The sequence below is a fragment of the Ylistrum balloti genome, unplaced genomic scaffold, assembly GCF_031769215.1.
Source record: "Ylistrum balloti isolate Yb309-2 unplaced genomic scaffold, AGI_CSIRO_Ybal_v1 Utg369742, whole genome shotgun sequence".
NCBI lineage: Eukaryota > Metazoa > Mollusca > Bivalvia > Pectinida > Pectinidae > Ylistrum > Ylistrum balloti.
Window position 1 is genome coordinate 1,577,339 of NW_026781951.1, and position 26,058 is coordinate 1,603,396.

Here is a 26,058-nt window from a genome sequence, read left to right on the forward strand (position 1 = left end):
TAACCATTATGTTGACCTAAGATGGTTGGTAAACAGATGATGGCAGGCACTTGCAAAGATTGTCAGTGAAACATTTAATAAAGTATACAAACGAAATATGCACAAATATTTCTTTTTTTTTAATTATTCTGATCATTTATAATACATAAATTATTTAATCTACATTTTTAAAAAAAATATTCTGGTCTTTTTTAGTAAAAGTACATAAAATATTGAACTCGTTTATAGCCTTCAAAGATTGTCTACATACAGATATAGGGCTAACATTACATGTTTTATGAAACATCCTTTCTTTTTCTCTCAGATAAGTTTTACAGCTCTACAGTGGAATAAAAGTACTGATACACATATTTAAGCAGTCATTGATAGTGTATGTGTGTGTGGACACATATTTAAGCAGTCATTGATAGTGTATGTGTGTGTGGACACATATTTAAGCAGTCATTGATAGTGTATGTGTGTGTGGACACATATTTAAGCAGTCATTGATAGTGTATGTGTGTGTGGACACATATTGAAGCAGTCATTGATAGTGTATGTGTGTGTGGACACATATTGAAGCAGTCATTGATAGTGTATGTGGACACATATTGAAGCAGTTATTGATAGTGTATGTGTGTGTGGACACATATTTAAGCAGTCATTGATAGTGTATGTGTGTGTGGACACATATTTAAGCAGTCATTGATAGTGTATGTGTGTGTGGACACATATTTAAGCAGTCATTGATAGCGTATGTGTGTGTGGACACATATTTAAGCAGTCATTGATAGTGTATGTGTGTGTGGACACATATTTAAGCAGTCATTGATAGTGTATGTGTGTGTGGACACATATTTAAGCAGTCATTGATAGTGTATGTGTGTGTGGACACATATTTAAGCAGTCATTGATAGTGTATGTGTGTGTGGACACATATTTAAGCAGTCATTGATAGTGTATGTGTGTGTGGACACATATTTAAGCAGTCATTGATAGTGTATGTGTGTGTGGACACATATTGAAGCAGTCATTGATAGTGTATGTGTGTGTGGACACATATTTAAGCAGTCATTGATAGTGTATGTGTGTGTGGACACATATTTAAGCAGTCATTGATAGTGTATGTGTGTGTGGACACATATTGAAGCAGTCATTGATAGTGTATGTGTGTGTGGACACATATTTAAGCAGTCATTGATAGTGTATGTGTGTGTGGACACATATTTAAGCAGTCATTGATAGTGTATGTGGACACATATTGAAGCAGTCATTGATAGTGTATGTGTGTGTGTACACATATTTAAGCAGTCATTGATAGTGTATGTGTGTGTGGACACATATTTAAGCAGTCATTGATAGTGTATGTATGTGTGTACACATATTTAAGCAGTCATTGATAGTGTATGTGTGTGTGGACACATATTTAAGCAGTCATTGATAGTGTATGTGAGTGTGGATGTTAAAATTAACAGTGTAATATATAATGTAACAGATGTATAACCGGGCATGGTTACGTATATCAATATTATCCTGCATAATGTCACCATGGAAGATGGAATTAATTATTTAAGATGTACAGCACTTAAAAAGCATTGTTCAGAGATAGAGGTCACATACAAGCTGCGCCCGTCTATAAGCTGTATGCCCAATTCATGAGAAAAAAAGTAGCTGCTTACAATCTGGAAAATATGGTACACTGCACACTTGATTGTAGTTCTATATTTGTATCCTAAAAAATGGTGAGAATTAAAAAAATTGTTACAAAATGTGACGGAGCTCTGAAGATAACAAAATCTTTATCACATTAAATAACACAGATACTTATATCACAGATAGAGACTAAATCAACCAATTAAACAGCATGTTGACAAATATCACTGTCTAAAACACCATATACATACAAAGTCTTTGCGTTAACTAAGTAGTCTGCTGTTTGCGTATATGTATTAGGCCATTTCAAGACTAGGAAGACTTTTAACAGCTGCCGTCTTCCTGATCGGGCCTCGCTTGGGATCTATGATTCTTTGATCTTCCGGAATATTACTGCAAATAAGAATTTGTTTAGCATTAAAAAATGATTGATGAATGATTTCTGGTTATACAAATTACATACAAGAGACCACAGAGGGATCTTGGCACCTACCCTAATTTGATCTTTATTTGTTCTTTAAAAGTTAGATCTTTTCCCTTCTTTCCTTTGTTTACACTCTTAATGATACGAAATTTGAACATTCATTTGCAACAATAACAAAAATAATCTTCATTTGCCAAACCCATGTTTCTCTGATCCCAAAATCAAACAGGCACAAATAGGGAGCAAGGGCAACCCACATATTAAGTTTTAGAGAGATCCACTGAGTCTTCTAGCTTCTCAAGAAACAGAGATAACAAACTTTTCTAGACAAAATCCAAGATGGCAGTATGTCGGAAATTTTGTTTTTCTGATCAGTCATAAAATAATACAGGCAAAATTACTGGCAAAGGAGAACCTTCATATGAAATTTGAGAGAGATCCATCCCGTACTTCTCAAGAAACAGAGATAACAAACTTTTCTCCATCAGTTGGCCATTTTGTTTTTCTGATTATTTCCAATATCAAACAGGCACAAAAGGGATCAAGAGACACCTACGTAGGAAATACGAGTCCATCAAGAGCTTCTCAAGAAATAAAAATAACTAGGTTTTATTGTTAAAATCTAGACAGACAATGGATGAGAGATATAAAGATGGACCATTGACATAAGGCGATTTGAATATACCTTACAACAGATTTGTAAAAGAATCATACAGGGAAAATCATTATCTATACAAAACATTATCCTCATTTTCTTCAAATATCGTTATCATATTTTTGTGAAACAAAACTCATGAGAGTTAAAGCAATATTTTAATCAATATTCATTTAAACACATGTAAATATAATCTGCACTACTATATGGCTGATCAATATAACTTTATATCAACACCAGAACATACTTATACAAGTATACACAATATATAGTCTGGCTGAACAATATAACTTTATATCAACACCAGAACATACTTATACAAGTATACACAATATATATAGTCTGGCTGAACAATATAACTTTATATCAACACCAGAACATACTTATACAAGTATACACAATATATAGTCTGGCTGAACAATATAACTTTATATCAACACCAGAACATACTTATACAAGTATACACAATATATAGTCTGGCTGAACAATATAACTTTATATCAACACCAGAACAAACTTATAGAAGTATACATAATATATATCAAATTACTGGTATATCTGTGTTGGTATATAAAAACAGAAAAGAGATATGGACTAAGCAGCTAGGCAATGAATTTCAAATGTTACTTTTTGTCATGAAAAGACTACATCATGCAAAATACAAAACAGGTTAAACTGACAATTTTTGTGATCAAGTGTTGGAAGCATGATACCAATACCAGTAACCACTTGTGATATTTATTATGAAGATCACAACAGACAGACACTAGACATCTAGAAAATTTAAATGTCATCACATCTAATGAACAAGATTATCTCCCCTGGCATTAGACATATATCACATTGTATACATATATAGGGTACTTCTAGATGTGGTACCTAAGATGTTAATATGTGCATATATATATCAATGTTAAGTGTATAATCTTAATGATCACTACAAGGAATGTTGTACTATTTCTGTCAGTGTGTAGAACTATCAGTAGTAAAAGATTTACATATGTATACAACTTGTATTGAATTATTTACGAAATAACTTGTCTTTGTTGTTACCAAGTTAGTAAACTGCATTTTTAACAGATACTTTTTATAGTATAGATAAAACAAACTTAAGTGAGTTATAATAAGATATCTGTAAAAATGCACTTTACACATAAAATGAAAAAAAAAGAAATTTCTTAAATCTACAGTTTGACTGTTTTTTTATACTCCCTGCAACTAAAAGTGCCGGGGAATATATACTAGAATCACCCTGTCTGTCTGTCCGTCCATCTGTCCACCCACTAAGAGAACTACCCCTAACCGTGAATTGATTCCAAGGAAACTTTGCATTGATATAAAGAACAATATGTAGATATGTTTGCAATATTTTTCTCGGAAATTTTGGTTGTTAATTGAGGTCTTTGCATCTGTAGGGGGAGGGGCATCAATTAAAATCTGGCTGACAGTTTTTAGGGGCAAGTCTTTTTTAAAATCCAGTATTTAAAAAACCACAAACATTATTCATTGGACATTATTGTTACTGAAGGAATAGCCAGACAACTGATGGAATGGTAAAATTTGGGGAGAAAGATTGTCAGACTTAACATTTACTGAAGTACAAACATTCAATTTGCTGGTAAGGATAAATGGAGAACATACACCAGAGAGATAGCCATTCACAGAAAATCATCCTATGTCTGTGATACAATGTACACTACAAGGAACCAAATGGCCTTCACAGTCACATCAATAAGTTCTATCCAAACTGGCCTTAACAGTCACATCAATAAGTTCTATACAAACTGGCCTTAACAGTCACATCAATAAGTTCTATCCAAACACGCCTTAACAGTCGTATCAATAAGTTCTATACAAACTGGCCTTCACAGTCACATCAATAAGTTCTTTCCAAACTGGCCTTAACAGTCACATCAATAAGTTCTATACAAACTGGCCTTAACAGTCACATCAATAAGTTCTATCCAAACTGGCCTTAACAGTCACATCAATAAGTTCTATACAAACTGGCCTTAACAGTCACATCAATAAGTTCTATACAAACTGGCCTTAACAGTCACATCAATAAGTTCTATACAAACTGGCCTTAACAGTCACATCAATAAGTTCTATACAAACTGGCCTTAACAGTCACATCAATAAGTTCTATACAAACTGGCCTTAACAGTCACATCAATAAGTTCTATACAAACTGGCCTTCACAGTCACATCAATAAGTTCTATACAAACTGGCCTTAACAGTCACATCAATAAGTTCTATCCAAACTGGCCTTAACAGTCACATCAATAAGTTCTATCCAAACTGGCCTTAACAGTCGTATCAATAAGTTCTATAATGACTGTAATTTCTCTTGTGGCAGACCATTGAAATTTGGTACACTGCACATTGCCTTCATATGATCAATGTTTACATCAAGTTTCATTTTCCTTGTTTAAATGCAAGTGATTTAAAGTTGTGCTCTACACACAAAATTTCAATAAAGGGCAATAACTCTGTCATTGTGGGGTCTAGGTCTCTGAATTTCGTACAGTACTACACATCCGCTCAGTATGACCAATGTATACATGACGTTGCGTGCCTCTTTCTTGAGTACAGGTCTAGTTATACTCTGGAAACAAAAGGACAAACGAAAAGACAGATGAAGACAGACAGACGGACGAAAGAAAAGAAAAGGCAACAACTATAGACTCCCCCAAAAAGTTTTGGGGAGCATAACAACATATATACATTTATACTGACATATGTAGACATACAATAAAGCATTATATAGCTATCAATACTGTAAGTGCACTAATAACAAAAGCCACATGAAACTTGTGCCCAAAACAACACCGTAAGAGTCATACCTCTCTCTAGAGCTTGAAGGGAGAAAGAAATATAGAAGTATGAAACCCTTGTGTAGTAATCTTATCTTCATTAATGATGCAAAGATACACTAGATCTTCTTAAGCCAATACCAGCAAACATGCAAAGCATGCACAATGACCATAGATCTCCTGTCACCTTGAAAAGAGATTAAGGTCATGCATTTGAACAAATCTGGTAGTCTTTCATCCAGCATGCAATTAGCCAAATATCAATGTCATAGGACACTTGATTATTTTTTTGAGATTTGTTTTAAAAGTATTTCATTTTACCTCTGTGACAATAAATATGGGTTAAAGTTATTCACCTGTACAAAATCTGTAGCCCTAAAACCTATCATGTAAGTGATAAATTATCATTGCCCTGGAATTTTTTATTATGTAGATGTAGCTGTTTAAAAGATTTTTCACATTTGATCCCCCTAAAAGTGGGCCAAGATCATTAATTTGAACAAGCTTGATATCCCTTCCAGCATTCCATAGGGTTTAAGAAATTTAACCCCTTCTACTTTGAACAAGAGGCCCAATGGGCCTGTACCACTCACCTGATATTCAAATTGTTAATATCAAATATATTGACACATATACCAATGGAATTCAAAGTGGACAAATCCAATGAATTTTAACCAATTTCCACAACAAAGAACTTTCAATATTCAACTAAAAACAGTTACTGTTATGACCAGGATCTGAAGTTTTTTTTTTTTTTTTTTTAAGTTTATTGACCTTTTCCCTAGAAACAACCTTTCCACCAAATATCATGCTTTTCCGATTTTTGGTTTACCAGAAGAAATCTTTTACAGGTTTCAAACAATTTTATCCCTGTGACATTCAATATGGGCCAAGGTCAATCTTCTCGCATACATCGTCAGTCATCATCCTAGGAAGCTACCACCAAATACTATTCTCCACATTTTGGTTAGTGAAAAAAAGTCCTATAAAAGACTTAAGAAATTTGACAGCTGTGACCTAGAATAAGGGTCAAGTTCATTTCCTTCCGCAAACTTTGTCTGGCTTCATCCTGGGAACTTGTCAGCCAAATATCATGCTTCTACATCTTTCAATTAGTCAGAAAAAGTTGTTTAAAGGTTTAAACAAATTTGACAAGAGTGACCTTGAATAATGGTTGAGGTTACTTCTTTCTCTGGCTAAAGATTTAAAGAAATTTCACCCCTGTGACCTCAATAAAGGTCCAGGTCTTTTTTTTCTCTCAAACTTTAATAAATTTGTGTAGAAAATCTTCTGAAAATTGACCAGTTTCAGTGTATGAAGATTGCTAACTACAAGGTTTCAGGATTTGTTACGATTCCTACAATATTTACAGTATACACATATACTGATTTTCTTAACAAAAGTGTCGGTCTTCAGAGATATATTTATATAAACTAAATGATCATGATTAGGAGAGGCGGACTAGGTAGATAAAAATGTGCCCATTTATACTTAAACAAAGCATACTGCAATGAGAGTGGATTTTAAAACCATGCTGAAATGACTACAATATAATACTAAATAACTATACAGCCTGGTTCTAACTACTCTTATACATTCTAGTAAGCATAAAAGGGCAGTTTCAAAAACAAGAGGCCAATAGGGTCTGTATGTATTGCTCAACTGGCTTGGTTTGGCTGAAATTGCTCTATCCAAACTAAAGGAAAAGCAATTTTAAAGATTTCTTTGTATTTCCCTTTTGGACCCCACCATTCTGCCCCAGGAGATCAGACAATCCATTTACATAACGACCTCTTCTCCCAAGAATGCTTCAGACCAAATTTGGATAAAATACCTACGTTCTGGTAGAAGAAGGACTCTTTAAGAATTTGTGCTATTTCCCTATTGAGCCCTGCCCCTTCTACCCCAGGCAGACTGGAGACCAACTTCTTATACAAAATTGAGTCCTGTTCACCAAAGAATCCTTCAAACCAAATTTAGGCAAAAACCCGAAGGAGGAGTAGGATTTAAAACCAGAGAGATCTCTGCAGAAACAAGTGTTTGATTTTTAATTGTTTACCCCTTCTGCTAAGACATTTGAATATTCTTCTGAAGAAATAGTGATAACAAGTTTTCTTTGTTGATTTCCAAAATAGCAATCTGTCGGCCATTTTGTTTTTCAGTCCCAAAATCAAATGTACAGAACAAAGGACCAAAGAGGGAACCTACATTGGAAATATTAAAAAAAGATCTATCTAGTACTTCTCAAGAAATTGTGATAACAGCTGTCATTTAAAAAAATCTTATATGGCCAACTGTTGGCCATTTCATTGTTCTGATCAGTCCTAAAATCTAGCTGGCACACCCAGAGACAAAATTCCCAAAATGTGAGAAAGATCCACCCAGTGCTTCTCAGGAAAGAGTGAGAACAAATCTCATTTAAAAAGATACAAGATGTTCTCAGCAATTCCAAAATCTAACCAACACAACTGAAGATAAATGGGAACCTACGAATGAAATTGGAGTAAGATCCATCGGGTACCTCTCATGGAATAGCAATAAAAATGTCAAAGATAGCTGCCCACTGGCCAATTTCATTTTCTGTTCAGTCCAAAAGGCAAACAGGCACAACTAGGGACCAACATATGAAATTTGAGAAAGATCTATTCCTCACTTCTCAAGAAATAATAACAAAATTTCATAGTCAAAAACAACGATATGTAATTGTTGGCTATTTTGTTGTTCTGATCAGTCCCGAAATCTAACAGGTACTTGAAGGGACAATAGGGAACCTACACATGAAATCTGAGAAAGATGTGTCTAGTACTTCTCAAGAAATAACAGTAACAAGAATTGTTTATGAAGGGATGGACGAAGGACCAAGAACAAAAGACTATTTGAACAACTGACCTGCAAGCATCTCAATGCTCTATTTCCACTATTGGGCCAATCCCTCCCACCCCTGGGGGCCTGCAAATACTTCTTCTTTCCCAAGAATGGTTCTGACCAAATTTGGCTGTTTAGTTGTTAATGCCTAGTAGCAATTTTCAGGAAAAAGAACTCACCAGTCCTTCAAACCAGTGAGCAAATAACATACGTCTTTCTGTCAAGAACCCAAGGTTCAAATATATGTGTAAGAGGAAAGTTAAGACATCTCCAAGCTGATTAATATACAAGATGTCCTTATCAAGTAAACAAATGTAATTGCAACAGTTTATTAAAATGTTCCTATAGTGCTATGATTTCAAGTGATGTATTAAAAGAATTAAGGGTTATTTACAGCAGCAGTAGAAGATCTACACAACATACAGAGTACACAGAACAGGCTACTTTTATCTACAGTGGAACTTCTCCAAACTAATCATGAATAGGACATGAATATTTCACTGGTTTAGGGAAGGTTTGGTCTGCAGAAGTGAATAGTCTACCAGTCAAATTTCTAATATAATTGACCCAATTCTGCTGTGTACCTAACATTTGCCATTCCGTAATTAAATTCATCGAAGTATGAAGGAAGAATAGGGTTTTGAAGCAAAATATTGACTAACTTCCCCTTTTGGTGTCATGTCCCCAAGTCACTAGGGGTCAAATCTACTGATGCTTCAAAAAATTTGATCAAAATTGGTTCAGTCATTCAGGTCTAAGTAGATATTTAGACAGACGGACAGACACCGGACAGACAATGGACACCATGGTCTGCCATACATTGTAATGATGATATTTGTTATGTGAAAAATTATTCAGACGATGCGAGAAAGTTTGAACAACTTTAAGAAGTATTGGAATTACACGTTACTAGGTAATAACTTTGCCATCCTACATTTATACTACAAAAATGAATAAATTATTTAACATAGTATCAGAAATAGGGAGACAATCATTGATGTCAACAACACTGTATTGTGTTGCAATTTAAAATGATGTTTTATCAGGCCTTTATACAAAAACAAGCATTGATTATTAAAGAAAGGAGGAAAAAAAAAACCCAAAAAACCACATAGGATTTCTAGATTTAAACCTTGGTTTTTCAATATTCAACAAAATGAACAAACATTTTATGCACAGGTAAAAAAATTGAACCTGTTTGATAGCGTACATTATTTCTCACAAATCTATATACACATGTATATATAAAACTTTTGGCTTGTATACATGATTATGTAAAAATATTGCACACCTTTCAAACTGTTTCAATTTTTCTACAGGTAAGAGACATTTTAGCAAACTGATCATTAAATGAGCGCTAATCAACATCACATGACTACATTAATAATTCTCGCCAGCCTAAGAACATATATAGCAGTTGTTTACAATAGACGTTTTACTGTAGCTAGCCTGCGACTACCAGTGATAGATATACCTATTTCGGGTAAAACTGGTCCATGTAGGATCCATGTATCGAGGTCCTCTTATGTTTGGAGGAGGATGGTTTTTATTTGTCTTTGACCAATTGTCAATATGCGAACACCTAAAACTAAAGATTTTGCCCTTTCTTACGTTTAAGCTTCACATCACTTATTGCAAATTTGCGTACAGACTAAACAGATGTACTAGAATGGGGATAAACCCAGGTAGCATACTGATCACCTGATTTACTCTCATCTTGCTGTTCATGCACTTAACAAGCTTGAAAGCAAGCACAAGTTTTTCACATAAAAAGTGTAAAATAAGTCATCGCACAAAGAAAATTTATCACTTTATATCCAATTCTCAAAAACTACCTAAATATGCCATTTCAGAGGCCTTTTATTAATCCATTGTTCATCAAGATGCTATAAATAACACCCAGTCAAGTTTAAATTGATTTATGACAGGGTTCACTATTTCAAATTATTTCAAACATGCAAAAAATGTTGAATTTTTGGCATATTTTAAGACATGACAACTTGTCACAGCAGCGACCGAATGCATCTACTTCAGGTTCTCTTACAACTGAGACTTTTATTTATCATTTGGCCCATTATGTAGAGAGCCTGTGGTGAAAATTTCAGAATTGTTGTTTAAATCTGGGTAAGAATGTAGTAGTTATCTATCTCCAAGAAATTCCAATGAATCATTATGGAATATATGTTCCTGTTTGGCAGTCAATCTTACAATATCGGCTCTATGTTTTTACGGCTTATATGCCCTTAATAAAGTCTTTAGTGAATATTGTAAAATAATTTATGAAATATTTTCTCTGTAAATTTAAATGTCTTATATTTTTCTATACTTTTTCAGTGTTTTCAATGTTGAATAGAAATGTTATGGGTTGTCCCTCAAGTTACTACAAATAACACACAGTAAAGTCAAAATTGATTTGTGGACAAAATCCTATTGCTCCTGAATAGGTTCTTTCAAATAGATCAATCATAACTTACCGGCCCATGTCTCTTGGTGTTCTTGAGCCAGGTATTGGTTCCAATTCTCTGTGTGATACTGGTAGTCTGTTCCTGGTTGCTGCAGTAGCTGCTGCATGGATTTCTGTTGAGTATGTCTTCCTTTCTTCATGTGCTTTGTGATATGCCTAATTGAAAACATAACTTGTTAATGGACTTTCTACTGTAAAGGACTGCATACTACTGTAACTTGTTGCCCGACTTTTTAGAACTAGAGGTCCAAGTGTCTTATCAGTCACCTGAGTAACAATGCTGTCATTCTTCTTGTAACATGTCAAAGGAATAATCTTGATAATGATAACTATAATTACATTGTTCATATGACGCAAATGTAAACTGTGTATAATATTAACTGCCACCCCAAGCTATGGCTTCTATCTACATTTGAAATTTCAGCCAAAAAATGTAATTTTCCAATATAAACTCTTCCATCCAGAAACAGTATTTGATAAATAGGTATTGAGGGTACTGGGGGTCAGCCAGGATCAATATGTAAATATCATAAAACTGTTATGCTTAGTGACAATTCTAACCAAGTTTAAACTATTCCCTAAAGAAAATATCCAATCATGCTCTAACATGTAGTTTTCCTATATAAACCAGTAAAAATGGGAGACCCTGGGCTCATAATATTTACAATGTTGGTAAAAGGCCTTTCCATGAAGGGTATTGGATTCTACCATACTTTGGTATTGAGAAGTACATTTTTGAAGTTTCAATTGATTTGACTCTTTTTGACCCTGCCTCCCCAGACCCCTGGGGATTGTGAACTACAAACAATGTAATTTACAATTATGGTGCACTTTTTGTCACGGACAATTTCTGCAAAATTTCATTTTAATCAGTTAAGGGGTTTTCCAGAAGATGTCACAAATGTTAAAAGTTTACGACACAACGATGTCAGACCAAAGTTTATCCCAGTAGGTCACCATGAAACTGATTTTTTTTAAACACCACCATAACATTCAGCTTCATATTTATTATATGTAAATGGAAAAATAAAAATAGTTTTGTTTAAATATACTCTCTAATTTAAAGATAAGTTTATGGGTGGGGTTTTGTAAATTTTTTGTCTAATTTCAAAGTTTAAGCATGTTCCTTTGGTAGTTCACAGAATTTAACCAACACCATAATTACCTGGATTATACCTTTTTATCTGGTGTATCAATATTTCTTTGGATTAAAGAGTGACACTGCATCAAAATGGGAAAAAGCACCAAGAGACGAGCTTGTTCACATTGAATAAATGATGGATGGTAAATACTAGAGGGGAGTTATTTATTATCTAACTTGTTTTATTCGTTTGTTTTCATTCAATTTCATTTTGTTAATTTTTGTTTTGTTTAAGAGATAATTCTACGTCTGAAATAATGATAAACCTAAGTTTGCCTTTCCATGGTTATATATAGTTGTACATGAAACTGGTAGTAAATATAACTGAACATTTTTTTAAGTACATACATGAATGAACTGGATTTTATCCACACTAAACACTTAGCTTGCTGTAATAGTTTAAGTGTAAATTCTTTCCAGATGGTGCTGATGTCTTCAAATGTGAGGCCACAAAAGGGAAACAGGAGAATATGGATATATTTCAAATTCTCATTAACATGTATATCAATGTCAGTGCATGATCGATTAAAGAACATGAGCATCAAATGTTTTCACACAAGTTAGCCTGTTCACATGGTCTATGGTAATAAAACTACAAAGGGCCATAACTCTGTGAATTACAATTAAATCCTTGATATTGTCAATCTCACATGAAAATTATTTACATAAAGTTGCATACCAGGTTTCATCAAAATTGGTTTATATTTACTCAAGTTTTTGTGTTCAGAAGAAAATGTTATCACATGGCACACGACGACTCACAATTAACGACCGTTATAGGTCACCATGACCTATAATCTGATGAACTACAAACCTAGGGAATGATAGGAAACCAACCATAGATTAGGGAGAAAATACAAGCAAAATGTTACTGGAGTTGTCTAACAACTGCCATTGTAAACAACAATCAATGGAATATACAAATAGCAACAATGTATCATTTTATATAATACTGAGAAGCTGTCCGATGTACAACATCTAAAGATCGTACAAAACATCATTTTATATAATACTGAGTAGCTGTCCGATGTACAACATCTAAAGATCGTACAAAACATCATTTTATATAATACTGAGTAGCTGTCCGATGTACAACATCTAAAGATCGTACAAAACATCATTTTATATAATACTGAGTAGCTGTCCAATGTACAACATCTAAAGATCGTACAAAACATCATTTTATATAATACTGAGTAGCTGTCCGATGTACAACATCTAAAGATCGTACAAAACATCATTTTATATAATACTGAGTAGCTGTCCGATGTACAACATCTAAAGATCGTACAAAACATCATTTTGTATAATACTGAGAAGCTGCCCATGTACAACATCTAAAGATCGTACAAAACATCATTTTATATAATACTGAGTAGCTGTCCGATGTACAACATCTAAAGATCGTACAAAACATCATTTTATATAACACTGAGTAGCTGTCCGATGTACAACATCTAAAGATCGTACAAAACATCATTTTGTATAATACTGAGAAGCTGCCCATGTACAACATCTAAAGATCGTACAAAACATCATTTTATATAATACTGAGTAGCTGTCCGATGTACAACATCTAAAGATCGTACAAAACATCATTTTATATAATACTGAGTAGCTGTCCGATGTACAACATCTAAAGATCGTACAAAACATCATTTTATATAATACTGAGTAGCTGTCCGATGTACAACATCTAAAGATCGTACAAAACATCATTTTATATAATACTGAGTAGCTGTCCGATGTACAACATCTAAAGATCGTACAAAACATCATTTTATATAACACTGAGTAGCTGTCCGATGTACAACATCTAAAGATCGTACAAAACATCATTTTATATAATACTGAGAAGCTGCCCATGTACAACATCTAAAGATCATACAAAACATCATTTTATATAATACTGAGATGCTGCCCATGTACAACATCTAAAGATCGTACAAAACATCATTTTATATAATACTGAGTAGCTGTCCGATGTACAACATCTAAAGATCGTACAAAACATCATTTTATATAATACTGAGTAGCTGTCCGATGTACAACATCTAAAGATCGTACAAAACATCATTTTATATAATACTGAGTAGCTGTCCAATGTACAACATCTAAAGATCGTACAAAACATCATTTTATATAATACTGAGTAGCTGTCCGATGTACAACATCTAAAGATCGTACAAAACATCATTTTATATAATACTGAGTAGCTGTCCGATGTACAACATCTAAAGATCGTACAAAACATCATTTTGTATAATACTGAGAAGCTGCCCATGTACAACATCTAAAGATCGTACAAAACATCATTTTATATAATACTGAGTAGCTGTCCGATGTACAACATCTAAAGATCGTACAAAACATCATTTTATATAACACTGAGTAGCTGTCCGATGTACAACATCTAAAGATCGTACAAAACATCATTTTGTATAATACTGAGAAGCTGCCCATGTACAACATCTAAAGATCGTACAAAACATCATTTTATATAATACTGAGTAGCTGTCCTATGTACAACATCTAAAGATCGTACAAAACATCATTTTATATAATACTGAGTAGCTGTCCGATGTACAACATCTAAAGATCGTACAAAACATCATTTTATATAATACTGAGTAGCTGTCCAATGTACAACATCTAAAGATCGTACAAAACATCATTTTATATAATACTGAGTAGCTGTCCGATGTACAACATCTAAAGATCGTACAAAACATCATTTTATATAATACTGAGTAGCTGTCCAATGTACAACATCTAAAGATCGTACAAAACATCATTTTATATAATACTGAGTAGCTGTCCGATGTACAACATCTAAAGATCGTACAAAACATCATTTTATATAACACTGAGTAGCTGTCCGATGTACAACATCTAAAGATCGTACAAAACATCATTTTGTATAATACTGAGAAGCTGCCCATGTACAACATCTAAAGATCGTACAAAACATCATTTTATATAATACTGAGAAGCTGTCCGATGTACAACATCTAAAGATCGTACAAAACATCATTTTATATAATACTGAGTAGCTGTCCGATGTACAACATCTAAAGATCGTACAAAACATCATTTTATATAATACTGAGTAGCTGTCCGATGTACAACATCTAAAGATCGTACAAAACATCATTTTATATAATACTGAGTAGCTGTCCAATGTACAACATCTAAAGATCGTACAAAACATCATTTTATATAATACTGAGTAGCTGTCCGATGTACAACATCTAAAGATCGTACAAAACATCATTTTATATAATACTGAGTAGCTGTCCGATGTACAACATCTAAAGATCGTACAAAACATCATTTTATATAACACTGAGTAGCTGTCCGATGTACAACATCTAAAGATCGTACAAAACATCATTTTGTATAATACTGAGTAGCTGTCCGATGTACAACATCTAAAGATCGTACAAAACATCATTTTATATAATACTGAGTAGCTGTCCGATGTACAACATCTAAAGATCGTACAAAACATCATTTTATATAATACTGAGTAGCTGTCCAATGTACAACATCTAAAGATCGTACAAAACATCATTTTATATAATACTGAGTAGCTGTCCGATGTACAACATCTAAAGATCGTACAAAACATCATTTTATATAATACTGAGTAGCTGTCCGATGTACAACATCTAAAGATCGTACAAAACATCATTTTATATAATACTGAGTAGCTGTCCGATGTACAACATCTAAAGATCGTACAAAACATCATTTTATATAATACTGAGTAGCTGTCCAATGTACAACATCTAAAGATCGTACAAAACATCATTTTATATAATACTGAGATGCTGCCCATGTACAACATCTAAAGATCATACAAATGACACACAAGTGAATAGCAAATTGTCATAATTTAGAGTGAGAAACAGCAGAGTCAAACTATACATTATACAGCTGTTTCATCCTCGTAAGTGATGCTATGGGCCTGAATTTTGAAACCTAGGAGGCGACTAAGGAAAATCCAAAGTGATCAAAAGGAAAATTGAAATCTAGATGGACAGGTGCAGCCCCATAATAAGATAAATTTCGTAATTTTCATCAAATAAAGACTGGACATTTCTTTTTTACCTTAGATTCCTGGTCAAGTCTCCATTCTATGTCTCGCATCTGGCTGTGTAGCATATTCTTCTCCTTTTCCAACATTCGGACCATGTGTGGAGTTGCCTTTATGAAAATATAATCTATTTCATTTTGTCTAAAAATAAAAGTTGGCTTGTAAAAACTTTATTGTTTTTCACTGTCATGTCAAATTGATATGTGCTAAGCTAGAGCATTAAATGGTTACTTTTTCTTTCTGTAATCAAATAAATGAACTTATATTTGTCATCATTTATTTAAATAATACTCAATCTTACGTCTGATAGATCATCAAAGTTCTTCATGTCTTTCGTTGATTTTCCAGCTTAAAAAAGAAAACGACAAGGTTATGCTTAATAAATTTTGTAAAAATGTGATTGATAAACAAGATATGATATGTTTGCATAATAACAAGGCAAAACAACAGCCATGATTTAAGTTAAGAGATAAATAAAATCTTTTATTTAGGATCAAGTTATGCACCATATTGAGCCAAATTATTACATGAAAATTACAAGATGTTTACAATATTTATCACATGGCCCGTTAATGATATAATGACATTAAATTTCACTATGAATCACAAGTTTTCAGCATCCTGTGATTTTTAGCAGACATAATTAATGTAATTAATGATTGAATTGGGTGTTGACAATAATAAAAGAAAGACTATTTGAGCAGAGTATACATTTAGATAAAAAACATTTAAATCCAACATGTGCTAGATTGTTATAATGTGCTCTTTTGAACCGATTTTTTAATATAATTTCAGCATGGATCACCGGATTGAAACCACAAGACAGCTGACCATGATTTTGGTTATTTAACAACAAAGAAATGAGTTCCCTTTTCCCACAACACTGTTAAATTGATATTAAACCAAATCCATAAAGCTTCAGTACTCCTACCATTAAATATCTTGTCTCTTCCTGAAAGTTTGAAAGAAATGGGAGTGTAAACTACATCGACAGCATTTATAAAATGCACACTTACAACACCATTGATCATACAACTGTATGATATAAAATATTCTACCTTCACCCTATCATTTGAAACCAGAACATCATCACGACCTGAACACATTTTGGTTAATTCCAGCACTTCAAATCTATTTCACCTAACCAACAATACAAATAAACGAAAGCATTATAAAAACATATAAAGACACGTATTTGTTTGTACAAGTATTCTACTGAGTATGATTGTAACTACAACACTCAATCTATATGTCTACTGTGAAGTTAGTAACTACTATTAGCAATTATCAACTACTTTCACCACCATCTTCAACATTGAAACACTAAACTTTAAACAACTAGCTTTAAAGTATTTACCATGCTAACACTGTTCTGGGAGACAATAATTTATCATTTAAATTTGAACATTTAAGATAGATGTAATAAGACTGAACTATATATGGTATTTAGTTTTAAGTGACCTAACATCACTTGATACAGTATAATTAATTGTGTATTACTATCAACATATATATATGTTTAAACTTATTAGGAATTGGTAAATATTCTCCTTGGATCTATTAAGATTTTGATAATTTTAATGAATCACTTTGAATATGATAAAAATTTGATATGTGAAATCATTTAATGATACAAAAACTGGATGACAGTTTGATTTAACAAGAGGCCCAAGGAGCCTGTATTGCTCAACTAGATATTTAAGCTTTTACTGAAATATGGACTGACAGAAGGACTGATAGATAGACTGGTAGATAGATTGAAAGATGGAATGACAGATGGACTGATAGATAGACTGATAGATGGAATGACAGATGGACTGAAAGATGGCCTGATAGATAGACTGATAGATAGACTGAAAGATGGAATGACAGATGGACTGATAGATAGACTGATAGATGGAATGACAGATGGACTGAAAGATGGCCTGATAGATAGACTGATAGATAGACTGAAAGATGGAATGACAGATGGACTGATAGATAGACTGATATATGGAATGACAGATGGACTGATAGATAGACTGATATATGGAATGACAGAGGGACTAACAGATGATGTGGCTCCTTTGCATTCTTGTTCAGTTTTGAATCACTTTGTCCTTGACCTTTGGACTCAAAGGTCAAACCAAGTGACCTTGATCTTTTGGTCAGTTAACTTGTTTAATACTGACCAACTTGGCTTCATAACAGCATCACAAAACCGTGAAAAGCTACAAAATTTAGCCTTCAACCTCTTTGTTCTGGGGTGACCTTAACCTTTGTTCAGTTGATTAATTGTTTAATTCTGATCAACTTTGCTTCATAATGAAATAACTAAATATTTGAGATATATGAGAAGATAAAAAAAATCAATCACCTCTCGACCTTGACACTTTTGGTCAGTTAAGTTGTTCTGATCAATTTTACTTCATAATGTCATAACAAGATGTTCATTGGTGAAAAGGTACCAAATTTGACTTTAACCTTTGTACCTACTGACCTTGACCTTTGACTTAGGATTTTGGTCAGTTGTCTTGTTGTTAAATTCTGACAAGCTTTGCTTGATAATGTCCTTACAAAATGATTTTCAGGGAAAAGCTACAAAATTTTGACATTGACCAAGTAAAAAATACACAAGATTTCAGCAGATAGCTCAAGTTCAGGACAGACAGACAGTTGGACAGATGGTGATCACAAAAGAGCATCTGTATCATGGATATGGAGTCCTAACAAGAGTTTTTCATGATCCTTGCTTAACTGTGGGAAAAGTTAAGCTCCAGACATAGAAAGGGCAGATAGACAGAAAAACAGACAGACCAAGCAGCAACGATAATGAACAAATTTTAGGGAGCATGAAAAAAAGGACAGACACTGTTAGACAGATGCCTGATGACTGATGGGAAAATGAAGGACTCTGTGTCATAGCATAAGGTCTATCTACTGTAGAAATTCCTTTTAATAACATGAGGTTGCTGAAGACCTGTGTATCTATGAAAGCTATAGTTGACAACAATGGAAGATATTTAGTTTGAACAAATAATGGTCTAGCAAAAATTGTCAAATGTTTTATCAATATGTTGACAGAATTGGGCAAACAAATTGTTAACATTCTTTATGTACAATCAAGTGGTTGAAGATACATGATATAAAAGGACATAATTAAATTTTCCATCCCAGATTGTGAGTAAAAAAAAAGAAATAACTATATCCCAAAAGATTTAACAAAGGGGAATAACTTTTTGTGTACCTTGGCGTGGACTTGTTATTGCTATGTTTATTGTGATCCCTGCTGGCTTTGTCTTGGCTGTACTGGGTATTGAATCTGATGCCACATAACTCATATTAGAATTATCCGGGCCATTACTACTTGTGAGATCACTAATAGCCCCGTAAGACCCAACTGCAAAAATTAACACAGTAATTGTTGATGACAGCAACAGTAAAAGTTGCCAGGTTAACTTGATGATGTATTAGCTAGTTTTGGTGGATGTTCATTTTGAATATACATAGGTAATTTAAATTAAAGTATACATATATGCCTAACTTATATTGTGATTTTTTAGTTCTATAAAAAGTTTATATTCAAGCAACAGAATTGGAAATAACTGAGGTGATGCTCTATTGTGTTATTGCAAATACACATGACACAATAGACTGAATTAATAAGTACAACAAACACACAAACATTGTTAATAGCTTATCAAATGAATACATAAGCTGTCTTATGATTAAAGAATTTATAGTGATTAATAACAATACAAAATAAAAATGTTTTAGGTGAACACTATCAATAATGTAACATTCAGTGAAAAATATAAACTGGAAGGCAAACACATGATAAAATAGGCTTACATGTAAAGAGAGTATTAGCGCAAAAATAGAACTGGTATTTTTCTCAATGAATTCATATTGCTGTGACTATGTCCATTACTCTAGCAGTTTGCAACATGAGCAAGACTACACTTGCAGTTATTATCAAAATACCTTCCACAGCTTCCTTAGCTAGAACCAGACACAACACAGATGTGGCATTAGTCTGATAGTGACACATAACCCAGCAATTCAAAAGTGTGGGGTATCAATTATTTTAATACAATATTTATATATAGTGTACAAGGTTATATAAGCATCATTTAAGAAAATTGTTTTGATGCGATGGGTACAGCCCAATCGCATTTACAGGAGCTGTTAAGTAGTAAAACAAATGCACAATTATCTTATGCATGGTTCCATTTCATTTTCAACAAAAGGCTGAATAGGCCTGCATCACTCACCTGTTAACCAATGACCATCACATTAACACAATCAATGTTTATCACAAATAAATTCACTTGTCGATTCCAAAAACAAACTAAAGCTCCTAACACTCATCTCTAAACAGTGACAGTTATGAACCAGATAAATGTCATTTCTTTCTGTTTTGAAATCTGACAGGTTTTCACCTAAAATAACCACCAAATATCCTGTTTCTCAGACTTTTAGTTTACTGGGAAAGCTTTTAAAGGTTTTAACAAATTTGACCCCTGTGATCTAGCCCAGTATTAAGCTTCTAGGCTTTTCGGTTAACCAGGAGAATTTGTCTGTTTTGACAAATTTGACCTCCTTCACTTCATCCCAGAAACCTAACAGGCAAATATCACAACTCTAAGTTTGTTGGTTATCAGGAAAAAGTTGCAGGAGAGAAAATACAAGAGAGAAGATAAGACAATTAACCTCAGTTCTGGTAAACTATAAATGTTGTTATGTTTCATGTGTTTAAGTACTCTCTATTTGCAAAATAGAAAAAATATAGCTTGAAAATAAAATCAATCAAAATGCTGTGAGGCCATTTCATGACTTCTGTCAGATCCATTCTACATCAGGGTTTTGACCTTTGATGTGAAACCTATCTAAGTACATTTTGTGTATACATAATGTAGGGTACTATTGTTACATTACGTATGCATGCAGGAAATAAAACAAGTGTTTCTTTATTTCTTTATTGATTTTTAAAGAAAAGCCATAACAGGTAATGGCTATGCAGTTACATGAATGACCTTGTCTGAGACAGAACAAGTACATCATTAAGCCAAGATTCATTATTAGGCCCTGGTCTTTATTTAGGTCATTAGGAGGCAGAGTCTATCATGAGGCCTACAGGTCTGTCATTAGACCAAGTTCTGTCATAGGGCTCAAATCTGTTATTAGCCTGTTATGAATTTTTAGACATGTCATTATGCTAAAATCTTTCTTTAGATAGAGATCGGTCATAGACAGAATTTTTTTACTAGACTGAAGTCTGTTGAGAGGCAGAGGTCTATTGATTTCTTACATCCAGCCTACTAGTTAAGCTGAGGTCGGTTACAAAGTCAATGTCCTTTATTAGACAGAGGTCTGTCTTTAGTCTGTGTTTGTCACGAGGCTTAAGTTTGCTACTAGATCAAGGAAAATGAGAATTTTCTTTAAATTTGAACAAAGTTTGATTTCATCCAGAGATTACTTTACATTTTATGTTAAATTATCCATCAGTTGTGCTCCAAGATAACATGTTCACCTTACATTTCACACTAACATCATAACTGAGAATATTTTATAACTACTAACTTCCACGACGAATCAAAAGAAGATTAATGATCGGTGTCAGTAAATGTGATTTCAGAATCATGGTGATATGCTTATATTATACAGACAATTTCAACAAATAATGCTAAATAGAAATGGTAAAATTTAGGTGGAGTTTTTGCTGTCATCACATCAAACAGTTTGAATGTCACACACAGTGAGAATGTCAATGTGATTCCTATTCACCAGGAAATGGCTGAACTTGAAGTGAAATCAAATTATTCAATTTCGTGAATTAGAAAATTAACATCTCAACTCAAAGGAATGCTTTACCCTGTAGAAGACCAACCTTTATAAAAAGGGACTGCAAGAAGAGAAATATGTCACTATAAAGGAGATAGATGTACATATATATATAACACAAAAACAAGCTGGGTTTTTTTCTACGTTAGAAGGTTAAGTTCAGTGTACTTAGTTTCAAGTATGATAAGGAGTGGTTTTTTAAAACAAAATTTAACATCTATTTCCCATTTGGGAACCCTGGTTTTCAGAGTTGAACAAACTTTGTTTATCGAAGAAATATATGCTTTCCCCAGGTGATCAAATTTGACTGAAATCCACTCAAGTATCCAAAGGAAGAAAAGTGCTTTAATGAGACATTTTAGCCAATTCCTCTCGTGAGACCTCTACCCCTCGAGGTCAAATCAACCTTACACAGGTGTTATCAGCAGAAATATAGTTTTATGGGGCCCCATCCCCTTGTCCACAGGGATAGAACCATCCTACTTATCTAAGGATTGCCATCTCCTAAGGATGTTTCAGACCAAATTTGGTTGAAGTCATCTCAGATGTTAAGGAGGAGAGGCATTCTAAGAAATGACAGAAACATGAGAACAGACATGAACAGACAAAGCAATATGAAATGATCCGATGTGTAATAATAAACTGCATGTTATCGGTTAAATTAAAAGCGGTAGTTTGAAACAATTGTCAATTATCGCACTCAGGGAATGATTTTTTTCTAACTAAAATCAGCACAAAAACAGAAAATGGACTGAAAAATCAAATTGTAAATGACATGCAATTAAAAGAAATCCTTAGGTAGAAATCTCTATTGCATTAAATATCAAACCATGCTGTTTTATTTTCAAATGATTTCTTCATGACTTATAATATCTTTCATCCAAAATTTTGGTTTAAGGGTTTAAGACACATCATCTATGTTTGCATACCATATGAAATTGACAGGTAAAATATGTTATTTTCTACAGTTTTTACATATTAAAGAATATGTACCATAATAGAGTTATATCTTAAAATAGGAAATTATTTTTCATTGTCAACAAATCTTAAATGTATATTAACTATGAAGACCTAACATTGACCTTTTTTTAAATGTGTATTGTCAAGCTTCTTTCTGTGGAGGAAATATATTAATTTAGTTTATTTTGCATGACAATATTCCCATATTAATTTGAAAATTGTATTATTTCTTTCTGTACAAAACTTGTCTTAGTGTCTTAAACCCTTTGGTATCATACCAAGTGTTTTTCCAACATCTCTGAAAATTCTGCTACGCCTATATCGTGTTGTATGATCTGTAAAATGGCATTCAAGATTTCAAATTATGCCTACAATTACTAGGTAAACCTCTACGATTTTCACAAAAAGTGATTAGGGAAATAAAGATATTGCAACCAGTGTCATTATGACACGTATCTGATTTGACGTAACAGCAGACAATCATAAAAGGCAAACTTAATTTAGATGACATTTTGATGCTATATAAAAAAGATTTCTCTCTTCACAATGATTAACTACTAACTAATTACTACCAATGAAATCGTAAATTGATGACTTTGTTAGGTTTTCTTAAACCAGACATCTATCTATTGTATATCATATTGTCCAAGGAAATAATTTGGAGATTGACTGTAACACAACAGGCCCAATGAGCCTGCAACGCTCACCTGGTATATATATATACCAGCCAAATATCAACCCTCTAGGCCTTTTAGTTAATGAAAAGAAGTTGTTTAAATGTTTTAACAAATTTGATCCCTGTGACCTTGAATATAAGTCATGAAGAAGTTGTTTAAACCTTTAAACAAATTTGACCCCTGTGACCTTGAATTTAGTCAAGGTCTTATCTTTTGTCAAACTTTGCTGAACGTCATCCTATCAACTCATCATGTCTCTAGGCATTTTGGTTAATCATAAGTAGTCGTTTAAATCTTTTAACAAATTTGACCCCTGTAACCTTGAATATCGGTCAAGGCCATTTCTTTTCTCAAACTTTGTTGGGGCTTATCCAAGGAACTTGCCAGCCAAACATCATTACTTTTGGACTCTCATTAAAAAGAAGTTGTTTAAAGGAGAAGTGGATGCCAGACAGACGGACAACAAATTCTGCACCACGCATAATCTCACTTGGCCCTTTAGGCAAGGTGAGATAAATATACTAAGCAGCCAGATTTATGAGATATTATTGTCAAATAGTAAGACAATCCTCTCAATAAACAAGAAGGATACAAAGCATTTGAACAGAAAACAAGCTTACATAACAACTCTTTGAGATAGGGTATTTTTGGATTATTTTCAGACAAAAATTTACCGATCTGGCTGATAAATTCCAGCTGATAACTGCAAACTGCTGGTGTAATACCCAAACATTCTAATGGAAATATCCATGGATTAACAAAGGATATCATTAGAAATAACCCTATAAAGAAATTATTGATGTGTGCACACTTTGCCTCTGTTGGAGTCATGCTGTGGCAGTGAACAAATGGAGATCTGGAATGATTTTTGTGAATTGGAGATTGGAGCTATGTGATTATATTACTTAGGTTACAGGATATTAAAGAAGTTTCTATTTCAAACAAGTCATAGACTGATTCAAGTTTTTATTTCTCAGCAAAAATTAAAGGATCAAGAGATGCGTTTTCTATAATATCATACAAATTGAAAACAATGTCCATATTGTAACATATTTATCACTTTCTGGCTGGTGCAGTGAATAAAACAACAAATAATGGGCAAATTCACTGAATAACAAGACAATTATGTGATAAAAACCGTATTTTCCAGGTTATAAGCCGCAGAGCCAATTTTTAACAGTGATAAAAACTGGATATTTTCCTTTCTGATGATGTGGTTATAAGTTTGCTGATGTAACAGACAACAGAAGGCAATTTATCAAAATCGTCAGTGAATCAATTGATTGAAGTTTGTAAATGAATTGTACACAGATAATCCTTTCTTTGACATGTTTCAAAAACATGAAATAGCAATTATCAAACTTATTTGGCCTGGAAGCCTCTGAAGATTGCCTATGCAAAGATAAAGGGTCTGACATTACATACAGTTTACTTAACAATATCTCCATTGGTGTCTGTACTATTAAATATTAGCAAGGCTCCTGCATGCTGACAAAATTCTTATAGGTCCATATTATCTCTTGTCAGTTACATGAAGCCATTCTTATCATAAACAAGCATGATGGTCATTCTAGAATTTGACCTGATACATCTTCAGGTTATTGTAAATTTTTTTCATTCATATTGATTAATCACATCTACCAATCTTAAATCATCCTGTTTATGATTGCAAATGACGATTCTAGATGATCTGTTTCAGTCACAAACATGTGACGGATAGGTCCTCGTAAAAACTGTACTGGTACACTCCATTTTTTTCATTTTGCCTATTTTTTTCGTCCACATGTAAACCGCACTGGTTTAGAAGTCACACCCCCGATCGTCAAGGACAAAATGGCCATGGCTTATAATCCAGAAAATACAGTACCTGACGTGCTGACATAACACAAGCAAATATTGAAACATACTGTGTTGTAGCAAGGTAAACAGTGAGGGAGTGGGTAAAAGTATATTATCATACCTACAAGCAAAACATTATTAACATATAGTTAATCACTGTATAAATCAAAGAAACAATAAAATGCTGCAGATTTACAAAGACAAGAAGTCAACATCAAACAAATATGAGGCAAACATAAATCAATCGGATGTGAACATTGCAGTTTTTATCATCAATCTTCATTTTATAAAGTGATAAACAGTATACACTGATAGCAATGATAGACAAGAGGCTCACAGGCTTTCATGTTTATCTGACTATATAGTGCTCAGCTACTCTACAGCTTACAAACAAGACATTAATGGTTTATCAAAACATTTTCTGCAAACATGAAATCATATTCTTTATACATGCTATACTACACAAATGCCAATACATGTACTTCAAACCTGTTGCTTGCTGAAAAAGAAATTTTCAGATCACAACTCACTTAACCTAAGAGATCTTGAATATAGGTCAAGGTCAATTATCTGAACAAATCAGAAGCCCTTCATCCACTTGTATCAAAGAATCAATATCTACAGCAAGGACCTTTTAAAGGTTTTAAGTGGGTCAAAGTAAT

At 33.3% G+C, this 26,058-nt stretch overlaps 1 protein-coding gene across 1 annotated transcript in view; it reads right to left on the bottom strand.

Moving 5' to 3' along the window:
• Positions 1–724: 724 nt before the first annotated feature.
• LOC132543162 (uncharacterized) overlaps positions 725–26,058 on the bottom strand; it is a 30,147-nt gene continuing 4,813 nt past the window's right edge. Inside the window, exons 6-12 of the mRNA XM_060206633.1 lie at positions 19,324–19,476; positions 17,029–17,049; positions 16,399–16,445; positions 16,112–16,207; positions 10,868–11,013; positions 9,868–9,981; positions 725–2,025 (exon numbers count right to left, since the gene is read on the bottom strand). Coding sequence (XP_060062616.1) covers positions 1,929–2,025; positions 9,868–9,981; positions 10,868–11,013; positions 16,112–16,207; positions 16,399–16,445; positions 17,029–17,049; positions 19,324–19,476 — 674 coding nt within the window. The 3' untranslated portion in view covers positions 725–1,928. The remainder of the gene's footprint in view (positions 2,026–9,867; positions 9,982–10,867; positions 11,014–16,111; positions 16,208–16,398; positions 16,446–17,028; positions 17,050–19,323; positions 19,477–26,058) is intronic.